Below are 11,398 nucleotides of genomic sequence, written 5' to 3' on the forward strand. Positions count from 1 at the left end.
GAGTGGCAGCAGTGATTTAGTGCATGCAAGGCGGGGGTGACGGATGCTCCCAGCACGTCCCTCTCCATGTGTCCTTCTCCCGGCAGAGCTCTGGCCACGCACGAACTGAAACGCTTCCCTCCGGACCGGGTCTGCTTTGGCGCAGCCAAGTCCCTGGGATGCACTGGGAATCCCGTCGCAGGGAATAGCGGCAGCGCCCGGAGCGCAGCCTGGGGCATCCCCTGGTGGAAACTGCGGGCTTTGCAAAAACCCCAAAAAGCAGCCAAAAGTCGTGTAAAAAAACACCAAATCCCCCCATGAAATCACCTGCACGTAAGCCCAGAGGGTGCGGGGGACCAGCTGGGCACGGAGGCCCGGGGAGGGCGCCCGCTCCGGAGCCCCCTCGCCATCGCAGCGCGTGGCTCAGCGCGTCCGGCCAGTCCGTGCCTTCTGCAAGCGGCTCAGCGGCGGCGCCCGCCTCCCCGGATAACTCCCTAAACCCTAAATCTGCCCCGGCCCCTCGGGAGCTCAGGCTGCGGCAGCACGTGGCCAGGCGGCCCAGCCGCCGCTCCGGGTACTCCCGTGTCCCGCAGGATGGGATCGGCAGCTTTGGAGCTCGTGGGAAAGAGCAGGACCCTTTCCCTGCTCCTTGCTTTGATGTTTCGGGGTCCCGCCGAGCACGCACAGTTTGGCCTCTGCCGCACGGTTGCTTTAAGCAGAGAGGGCGCTTTGCTGTGCTGATCTGAAGGCCAATTCCCAGATCCCAATGGCATCCCAGCTCCTCTCGTCCCTTGCAAAATGCACAGACTTCCAAAGGGGCATAAAGCGGATTTTAAAGGGCAAGACAAGGGAAGCCTTTAGGTTTCCAGGGCATTTTGCAGCTCCCCAGCTGGGGCCAGGCTGAGCTGTCCCAGGTGCAGCAGAGCCAGCTCCCAAATCCCCCAACAGCAGGAGCTTATTTAATTTACCCATTGCCCTTCCAAGAACAGCAACTTCCCCGGTCCATGTGACCTGCCGATTCACCTGCATAAAAAAAGGGAGCTGGAAACATCCTCCCCTCCTGGAGAGAGGCTTTGGACTGGGGAGGTGCCTGGAGGTGAGACAGGTATAAAAATACAGCTACGGATCCCAAAGCCTCTCCAGCCGCCCTGATCCAGCTCAGCGCACACGGAGCCATTTTAAGCAGCGGTTTATAATAAGGCACCTTGGCCGGCTAAGCCCGGGGTAACGTGCGGCTTGTCACAGCTTAGGTGCTCAGAGGCCACCGCAGGACCCGAGCAGAAGCCTCTTTCCATGGTAAGCGGGGCACAAAGTTTCCACTCGCTGCAGAGCCGCCCTTGGAGCGGGGATGGTGCCGGGGAACGGGGCACGGAGGAGCTGAGAGGTCCTGGTAAGAGCGGGGTGGCTGTGGGGGGCGCTGGCCTCCCAGGGGATGGGGGGATTTACTGGAATTGCGCAGGTTTTTCTCCCGAGGCTCCCATTAGTTAACGGCCGGGTTCAGTTGGTGGCGTGAGCCCAGCCCTGTGCGCTTGGCCAGATGCTGCTGCCTGAGCTCTGGTTGCCAGTTTAGCCAGATCTCCAGCTCTTGCCATGTGCCCTTCTTTCCCCTGCGCTGTAGGGAACGCTCCCAGGTGCAGCCCCGGATCCTGCAGCATCCAGACTCTCCATGCGGCCGCCGGCAATGGGCGGAGGACGGAGGTTTTAAGGGCGCTTTGTCCCGGGTGGTGCAAGGTCCCCAGTGCCGCCCAGCCGCCAGGGGACGGGGACAGCAGTGACAGCAGCGCCGTGGGGACGTGGGCCCCGGGTCACACTGGCCTTGCTCCCCCGGAACGAGCTGGATGACAGAGGAATGTGCTGGGAGAGAAGAAGCTGCCGACCTCGCTGCCTCCGATCCGGAGCTGCACTATGAGGAGGAGGAGGAGGAGGAGTGGAGCGCGGGGCGCGAGGGCTCCGACACCGGCAGCATCTTCTCCGATGACTCCGTGTACCCCTGCTACGAGCTCGCGGGGAGGCCGGGCGGCAGCGAGGGCCTCAGCCTCTACCAGTGCTGCCTCCACAACGATGCCCGCTTGCTGCGTGAGAAGCTGGAGCGGGGCGTGAGCCGGCACGAGGCCACGGAGCTGGACGTCAACGGCAGGGTGAGTGACGGGCAGGAATGGGAGGTGAGTGATGGGCAGGATGGACAGGATGGTCCTTGCTGGAACAAGGTTTCCCGAGGACGGGCGAATTCCGCAGCGGCTCCAGCAGGACCCTGGGTTGAGCAGGGGAAGCGGCGGAGCCGAGGGGGCGGCGAGCGGAGCCGTCCCAGGGTGTCCTGGCTCTGCCCCAGGCCTCTGAGCAGACGCAGATGTCACTTTGCTCATGTTATCAGCTGCTTTCCCATCCCAGTTTGGGAATGGAAGACTCGGAAGGGTTCCGCGGGAGCCACCACGTGGGGCTGGGAGAAGGGCAGGGCCATGGGGAGCATCGCGGCGGCGAGCGCCGGGTGCCCACAGCCTTGGCCTTGGTGCCGCTTCCTCTCCAGAACGGGCTCATGGTCGCCTGCTACCAGGGCTTTGTGGACATCGTGCCTCTGCTGCAAAAATGCCCCTACGTAAACGTCAACCACCAGGACAACGACGGCAACACCGCGCTGATGGTGGCAGCCCAAGCAGGTCGGCACCGCGCTGCGCCCGGAGCCTTCCCCACGCGGGACGCAACTCCCTCTGTTTCCCCTCCAAGGTCCCTAAAAAACGGAGGCTTCAAGGGTCCCGTCCCATCCAAGCCCTTGGCTCAGATCAGCACGGCTTCAAAAGCAGCTAGGTTATGCAAAAGTGGAGGTTCCCACAAAAACGTCCTGCAATTTGTCCTGCCTGATTAATTGTTTCTAGCGGTAGAGGTGGCGATGGAGCCAGGCCCTCAGCTCAGCTAATCCCACCGCTCTCCAGTCCAGCCGAATGAGCTGCAGTGATTTCCATCAGCAAAAGGCCTGAGCTGACAAATCTCACGTTTAGGGACTGAATCTTCTACCAGTTTTATGTCCCTTTCTCCTTACAGCACAATAATGCTGCTCCCTTTGGCACAAGCCCTTGTTGATGAACCCCGGAGGGAAGAAAAATAGGATCTTAAAGTGGGGTCACATTTTATTCCCGCGTTCTCTGTAGCTGTTGGAATTGGTGATTTTTGCATTGTTGGGTTATTTCCCGTTTTATCTGCTCAAAGCAGCTGGTGACGTGACAACGTTCTCCACATTTCACTACGTAGGCTTCTGAAAAACTGCACCTTTAAGTCCAGGTCCCTGCAAGTGACTGCGCTTTTGTCTTCACCAAACACAATTGCTAAATATTCCTTTTATAAGCAGATATTAAGCAGTTATCTCTTGTGGACTGTCAGGCTTTTAATGCGACTTCTCTCTGCTCGCTAAGGACATATCACAATAGTCAACTACCTGCTGAACTACTACCCGGCTCTGGAGGTTGACAAGCGAGATTTCCGTGGCCTCACCGCCCTGATGAAGGCTGCGGTGCAGGGGAGGAAGGACTGCGTGACAGCCCTGCTCCTGGCCGGTGAGTCCGTTCTGGGTAAAACTCAAGGGATTTGGGGGTAAGATACAGGTTTTGCAGGCGGAAACATCCTCCTAAATGGAGCTGTTTGTTATTTGGACATCTTGGCGTGCCTCCTCCCTCGTTTATATTTTATATTTACATACGGCAGCTGTCTTTATGTGGATTTTCGCAAGATTTGGAGCAATGCATTTGTGGAAAAAGGCGGGGGTTTTGTACGGGTGCCCTCTTGCAGTGAGGTTTAAGTGGGCTTGAGGGCTCTGTTCCTACCCAGCGACTCGCTGTGCATGGTTGGTCTTGGCTGTGGCTTTGGTCTTGCAGAGCTGAGAGCCAACCTGTCCCCTCGGAGCCAAGGCCAGGAGTCCTGGGCCACGGCTGACACCTGCCGGTCGCTTCCCCTCAAAGGCTGGGCTTAAAACTTTGGCTTTTTAAAATTAAAAGAAATTTAAGCCAGGCTTAAATTTAAGCCAGGCTTAAAAACCCCGTGGCTTTGCTTGCTTTGCGTTGCCGTGTGTTGCATGGCTGCTCCCCGGGGTGCTCAGGGATGGTCGGTGACGTCTCTTTGCGTCCCGGTTTTTCCCAGGAGCGGACCTGCAGGCGGTGGACCACGTCAAGGGGAAGACGGCCCGGGACTGGGCGGCGTTCACGGGGCGCTTCGAGACCAGCGTGCGGATCCGGAGCCTCCTGCGGCGCCCGCGCGCGGAGCAGTTCAGCAGCCGCTACCTGCCGCAGTGGCCGGCGCTGGCCGAGCTGGTGGCCAAGGCGCTGAGCCCCAAATCCAGAGGCGAGCGGCTGGCTGAGAAGATCCGCTCCGCGTTCACCTTCCGCATCCCGCACGACCCCAGGGAGGATGGCGTGATGGACCACATGGTCAGGATGACCACCTGCCTCGCCAGCCCCTTTGTGGCCACCGCTTGCCAAACCATCTGCCCCGACAGCCCTCCAGAAGTTGGGAAGCGCAGGCTCTCCGTGCCGGAGATCCTCAAGGAATACCCAGCGGACCAGGAGCCCGAGGAAGAAACCAGCTCATGCTCCAGCGCCGGGGGATCCTCCTGCGACGGCCAAGCGGTGTCGGAGATCAGGTTGATGTCAACCTATCGCCCCGTCACCGGCCTCCGGAGCTTCCTGCCCTGGCGGCTGCTCTGGAGGAACAGCGTCTTCCCTGGGGAGCAAATCCCCCAGATCAAACTGAGCAAGCCGTCCTCGCCGCCCGCGCGCAAGGAGAGGCGGCATCGCTCCAGGGACAAGAACCTGCTGGAGCCACCCAAGTGGCGGTACAAGGAGCTCAAGGAGGAGAAGAGAGCGGCTGAGGAAGCAGCGGGTGGGAAGAAGAAGAAAGGGAAGAAGAAGCCCTAAGAGGAGCGCTGAGGTGCCAGGGCGAAGCAGTGTCAGATCAGCATCCCCGTGGACCTGCTCGCTTCATTCTGCTGTTTGACAGCCAAGAGGACATTTCCTTTGCAGCTGGGCATGTCCTCAGAGCAAGGACGTGGGTGGACACTGCACATGCGTAACCAGCCTAAGCAACCTGAGCTCCCTCTGTGGCCCTGCATCTCCAACATCCTGCCCAGGCTCCTGGTCCCTCTTGTCTCCAGGGTGACAACCCTTTGCCTGCAGTTACCGTTGGGCTTCAAAGTGCTTCCAAAGCCCAAGTGGTGCCCGTGCACCTCAAGTTTGGGTCTTGAGGCTCCATGTGCTGCAAAGAACTCCTGGTCTGTGAGCTCCAGAGGTTAAAAATCCATGTGGACAGCAGAACCACAGCCAGGAGGCTGGGAATGCTGGCCTGGGAGAGGGGAACCGTCGAGGACAGCGCACTGTCTCCTGTGTCACTGCGGTAGAGGCAGGTTGACCTCGGTCCCGCTTTCCAGGGACAGAGCTTTGCTCGCCGGCACCGTGCTGGTGCCGCCGCTGAGGGCACACAGAGGAAGAGGGCAGCTCTCGAGCCAAAGGGGTGGGTTTCCTTCCTGTGTTTTGCCTCTTTGATCTTACTGAGATTTTGATCTTGCAGGCGGGGATGGAGCTAAACTGAAATGGAAGCGGTTGCCATGTTAACAGCATGGATTTCACCAATAAACCTTGGGCTTGCTCGGCGTGCTGGCTCCCGCTTTGTGGGAAGCATCTCGCTTCCCACCTTGTGGAGGGTGGATATCAGCCCTGAGAAGCCACTTGGGCTTCCTATTTTTAGGAATAAGCTGGAAATAGGAGGGTCTTGCTGGCCTCATCTCTGGCCACACACACTGGCTCCCTTCCAGCACGGGGGACCAGGGCTAGCCATGGCCATCTCCATGGAGAAGACATGGAGACCTTCACTGGAGAGGCTTGAGGGGAAGGAGGACAACAGGCCCCTCCAAATCTCCTTGGCCGAGGGAGGTTGTCCCCATAGGAATCATCCCCTGGTGCCAGGAGACTCATGACAGCTCCCTATGGAGCATGGAGGGTCTGAGGCCCTGGGGGGCCATTGGAGGGTCCCCATGGGGCAACGCTGTGGCCTGGTGGCTCCCCCCAGCCCAGGTCCCACTGCCAAGCATTGGGTTATCTCCTAGCTGCCCCCATGCAGCCTGTACAGGGTGGGGGGGAAGGTTATTTTAGGTGACAAAAGGACCCGATTGCACCCACGGCAGGGAGGAAAGGAGCTCCAGCACCCTCGCTCCTGTCTGGCCCCGAGGACAGCTCCCGTTTGCGGGGAGATTCGGCTAACTGCGACCACGGAGCAGGGGCTGAGCAGGGTACGGGCACCCGCCTCCCGCTGCACGCCAGAGGGAGCCTTTGGCCACGGAAATTCTTGGCTGTGGTCGCAAAGACTTGAGCTAGAGCTGCCCTGCCCTTCCTCCTCCTCCTCCCTCTTTGCACCCCCTTGCTGGTCCGGCCCAGAGTGCCGGCCTCCATCCACCCCCATCCTGCTGCTCTGGCCTCCCCGATGCCCCCAAGGCACCCGGAGCCATGTTTGGATGAGGATGCGCAGGGACAACCCCAGGGCTTTGCACGGGAGGAAAGAAAACGGGAGGGAAAGGGAAAGATCAGGGGAAAGAAAAGAAACTAGGGAAGAAAATCCGGGGATTCTTGCAGCCTGGGGTATCCATGGCCCCGGAGCCATCCAGGAATAGCTCTGGGAGGAGCCGCCGGCCAGGCGCGGGGCCGAGGTCCGCGCAGCCGAGTCAAGATGGTCAGGGCGATAAAGCGTCCGCTTCCTCCGGGTCGGCACAGCGGCTCCGATCTGATGGAAACTGCCCGTTTCCCATGCGCGGCCCCCGGCTCCGCCAAAATTCCTTCCGCCCCCGCCCCGAGCTTGCGAGGGGACAGGAATCTCGCAGTAAATAGGAGTCTCCCACAGCCGAGGCTGCAGATGAAGGTCTCTCCTGTTCCCTTTTGGGTTTGGGCGGCTCTTTGTTGGTTTGATTTCGTAGATCGGAGCCGATCTGCCAGGTGTTGGCGGGATGGGAATGCGCAGGACCTCCAAAGTGCACGTGCTGCTGCTCGTTGCTGCTTTGCTGGGTGAGAAGCAGCCAAGCTGTCCCAGCCACAGGGCGGGTCTGGGGTGATGAAGGGAGGAAATAGGCAGCAAATGCAGCCCCGTAACCTCGTTAGGAAAGAGGATGCAGCAGCCCTCGAGGGTGGCTGGCTCCCTTCTCCCACCACCCCCAAAAAGCTGGTGGAGGTTGCAGGAAGAAGCACCCGGGAGAGAGGCAGGAGCCTGGATGAAGGCTCTGGCACCATATCAGAGGAAGAAGAGGGGGGCTGGAAGCAGCACGGGAGCAGCTGGATCTGCAGTGGCCAAAAGGATGAGTGGCAAATGGCAAAAGGGGAAGCGGCGCTTCCGCTCGCCCAAGCCTGCGCTGGCCACACGTGGTGTCCCCGGCAAGGAGCCGCGGGGCCAGCAGGAAGCGCCCCATCCTCCCGCCGTGGGAACGGCGCCGGGGTTGATGTCCCCACGCTGCCTAAGACAAGACTGCGTGGTCTCGGGGACGAGGCTGCAGCGTCCGCAGCAGGGGACAGCGGGGAGCTGCCCCTGCCCCGCGGAGGATGCACCCTATAGGGGACACCTATCAAGCCACTCTCATCCATATCAGCCCAGCTCTGCTCCTGGTGGTCATCCTGCATGGACAGGACCTCTCTTGCCATCAACAGCACCCCCCAGTGTCACGTTAGCTGCAGGACCCCAGTCCAAAGCCCCTTCCCTCCCGTCCCCGCGTCCAGCTCGGGTTGGCAGCGCACCCTGAGGTGGCACCGAGTCTCGCGGCGCTTTGGATCAGGTACAAGCAAAGCAGCCAACTGCGTCAGGGGGCCTTTGGGTGCTCACGGAGGGGACGTGATGGGTGCTCCCTTGTCTACAAGAGCCTCAAGTGCTGGTTCATTCCATTGCAGAGCTGGGAAACTGAGAGAAAGCCCCCGGCGAAGGCCAGGGCGGGAAGAAGGGCACGAGGGAGAGCAACCAGGATGGAGCTGGGGCCCGGTGCGCGCGGGAGGAAGGGAGGCTGGACGTGGATGTGTGCTCAGCAATAGGAAATGCTTTATTAGCTGGGAGTGGTGGAGAAAAGCCAGGCAGGAAGAGGCAGTAATAAGAGACATTTTTCTGCCTTCTCCCACATCCCGAGCGCGGGGCGCTTGCCAAACCGCTGCGTTCGGAGCCCCCGGCTTGGGAAGGGAGCGTCGCCGCCCCGGGACCGGAGCCGCCGCGGCCGGGCTTTGCCGCGGAGCGCCGTGGCCGGGGACAGGAGCGGCCCCATGAAGCTGCTCCGGGCCGGGGCGCACGGCGTGGCCGAGAGCGGCCCCGGCTGAGCCGCGTCCCGGCGCCCGGCCCGGGGCGAAGGCAGCGGGAAGCAGCGCCTGGAACCACGAGGAGGAGGAGGGAGCGGAACCGGGGCTCCCCGGGACCCGCCGTCTGCGGCTCATGCTGCCCCGGCAAGGGGCAGGGCGGTAGGTGAGTCGGGCATCGCCGCTCCGGGTGCTCACGAGGCTGGGTGGAAAGCGGGGAGCAGGGAGCTCGGTGCAGGTCCGGAAGTGGAATTGGAAATGGGAAATGGAAATGGAATGGGAAATGGAAAGGGGAAATGGAATTGGAAAATGGGAATGGAAAATGGAAATGGAATGGGAATTGGAAATGGGAAACGGAATTGGAAATGGAATTGGAATTGGAAATGCGAAATGGAAATGGAAAATAGAAATTGAAAATGGAAATGGAGATGGAAATTGGAAATTGGAAAAGGAATTGGAATTGGAAATGGAAATGGAAATGCAAAATGGAAATGGGAAATGGAATTGGAAACGGAATTGGAAATGGAATTGGAAATGGAAATGGGAAATGCAAATGCAAAATGGAAATGGGAATGGAATTGGAAATGGAAATGGAAATTAGAAAAGGAATTGGAATTGGAAATGGCAAATGGAAATGGAAATGGCAAATGGAAGTCAGACTGTTGCGAGCTTAGAGCAGCTGAGGATGGAGCTTGTGGTCGGGTCCCCTTCCAGGCCCTGCCTCTGCCCTGGCGCTCTCACTATTCGCCAGAACAGGCTGGTCCTCGGGGTCCTCCTTTCATTCCCGCAACATTTTCACCATTTGAAAGTCAGATCCGCTGCCATCCACAAGGGTTATTTGCTGCTGGGTTTGGGTGAGGGTCTGGCCTTGGATAAAGGAATCCTGAACTGGAGGAACAGGATCAAAATCAGCGGGTTTTGCTCTCAATTTGCACTAGAGTAGCTGAGATGAGAAGTTAGCCCTATTTCCATTGTGCCGTCAGGACACAGATTTATTTTAGCATCATGGAGAAATCCAGACTTTGGCAAAACCAATAAATAACGTAAATGTGGATTGAGACCCAGAGGGCCGATAGCAGGATCTGTCCCCAGATCCTCATTAAAGAGCTGAAATAGTATAGGGCTTCTAACAAGAGCAGGGAGACGGAAAAGAGTGAAAAAAAGTGTTTTTTTTTAAAAGGCATGAGCTAAAATGAGTTCAAAATCCTACTAATAACTTGGGACGACAGCGAAATGAAGGCAGCGACGTGACAGGATATCTCAGCACAACAGGGTTTCTGCAAAGCAAAACTCCATTTCGCTCCCATACTTTCTAGAAAGGAATGGATAATGAAGAGCTAAAACCCAGCGATTTGTGCTGTTTTTCAGAAAGGTCTTTTGGAAGGTGTATCCCCAAAGGGTAAAAGCTATCGGGAGTCAGATTGAGAGCAAGGACTAGGGAAAAATGGTCGTATTTGCCCAATGGGGGAAGCTACCGGTGGAGACCCTTGTGCTAAGCTGGAGGGGGCTCTGGGCAAGATCAGCCCTATCAGGAAGGGAGACAGAATGGAAAAATCTTTACAGAATGTGCAGCCGTTTGCTAGAAAAGCAGAACGTGCAGCTGGAATAAGCGGAGCAGCCCGGGCGCCTTTCTGGGGTAGAAATGAGCCGCGTCGCTGCGGGGAGCCTGCACCAGCTTGGGAAGCTCATGAGATCTTGCGGATACGGAGGCAGCTCCAGGGCTGCCAGGTCAGCGCAGGGGCTGCTGCTGGAGGAAAGGCTCCGTTTGCAGAGCAAAGTGCCTAGGATTTACCCTGCTTTGTGCAGCCTGGGGGCTCTGGGACGTGCTCCAGGGACCCTTCTAACAAGGACCCTTCTAAGCATCAAGGCTTGCACAGGCGTTACGGAAGGGCCAGCCCATCGCAGCCCTCCTTTCCCATCCCCAAATAAGCAGATGCATGGAAGAAGAGCCTGGTTTTCCCATTTCTCCAGCAAATTGGAAAGCCTGAGCTGCTTTGGGCACCTCAGAGGGTCTTGCTGCCGTGCGGGGGCTGTTACAGGGGCAGGAAGGGGCTCCCCTCCGCTGCGCGATGGGAAGGTGGGAGCTGCGGCTCCCGAGCGCTCCGGATGCAACGGATCAGCGCGAGGGTCTCTGCAGCAGCCGCTCCAAAGAGCAGGGAAGGGGGAACGGAGCCCCGAGCTGCAGCCTGTGCTTAGGAAACCTCCCCGTGGCAGCCGCAGCCGCGCAGGAAGGGCTGGCATTGCAGAGCCCTCGGAAGGCAGAGCGGCCACCGCAGCCGGGCGCCCGGAGCGACGCTTCCCGGGAAGCCCGCGGAGCTCTCCCAGCTTCACCCGTGCGCAGAAGGAGCCCCAGCATCGCCCCGCGTCACGGCCACCGCCTCTTCCCCAGGGCCAACTCTTGCTCAAGGCGCTTCTGGCAGCGCCGCGCGATGCGGTTTCTGCTCTTCCCAGTTGTTTCCAAGCGGGAGACACTGAAATGCTCCGGTCGAAGCCGTCCGGAGGTGCTTGCGTGTGCGCCCTGTCCTGTCTAAGCCCTCCCTGCAAGATAAGGTGTCTCGGTGGGGTTTTATTCGCTCCCTATCGCTCCCTATTGCTCCCTATTGCTGCCGTGAATCCTTGAGGACGAAAGACATGCAAAGCAGCGGCCGCTTCCCAGCGTCGCCCCTCCTGGGTCTTCTCATTCCATGAGGAATGTCTGGATGGTGCAACTCGGACGTGAGCAACGGGATGAGGAAGGAGGAGGGGAGGAAGGCTCTCTGCGGAGGGGCTTGGAGAGCTGCTCCCTCACCCCGTGTCAGAAACACCTGGATTAAGATTTAATTTTGCTGGACAGGAACAAACCGAGCGGTTTTGCCCTCGATATTGCAGTATTTGGGAGGAGGGCCTGGTTGCATTACCCTTAACAGCACAAATCCTGCCGGCTTCTCCTGGGACAGGCTTTTCTCCATTGCCTTTTACAGCAAGTTCCCTCTCCAAAAGGGAATTTGCTCCATGGGAGTCTCCGCTTCCATCTGAAAAGATGCGTTTCGCAGCCCTCCTAATTGCAGGGCTAAAAACAGGAGGAGAAATCGTGCCCAGGAGCACTGCAAAGCGGCTCTTTTCCAGCTTTGGAAAAGAAACGGGGAAGC

The 11,398-nt window shown here is 58.9% G+C and overlaps 1 protein-coding gene across 1 annotated transcript; it reads left to right on the plus strand.

Annotated features, from left to right (window-relative positions):
- The first annotated feature begins 2,038 nt into the window (after positions 1-2,038).
- Positions 2,039-4,877, plus strand: ANKRD33 (ankyrin repeat domain 33). The gene is made up of 4 exons (XM_026042826.1): positions 2,039-2,117; positions 2,504-2,633; positions 3,384-3,524; positions 4,105-4,877. Exons 2-4 carry the CDS (start codon positions 2,513-2,515, stop codon positions 4,875-4,877), a joined length of 1,035 nt encoding a protein of 344 aa, XP_025898611.1. The 5' UTR covers positions 2,039-2,117; positions 2,504-2,512.
- The last annotated feature ends 6,521 nt before the right edge of the window (positions 4,878-11,398 follow it).

Source organism: Nothoprocta perdicaria, unplaced genomic scaffold, assembly GCF_003342845.1.
Source record: "Nothoprocta perdicaria isolate Ctin4 unplaced genomic scaffold, notPer1 scaffold_314, whole genome shotgun sequence".
Lineage (NCBI taxonomy): Eukaryota > Metazoa > Chordata > Aves > Tinamiformes > Tinamidae > Nothoprocta > Nothoprocta perdicaria.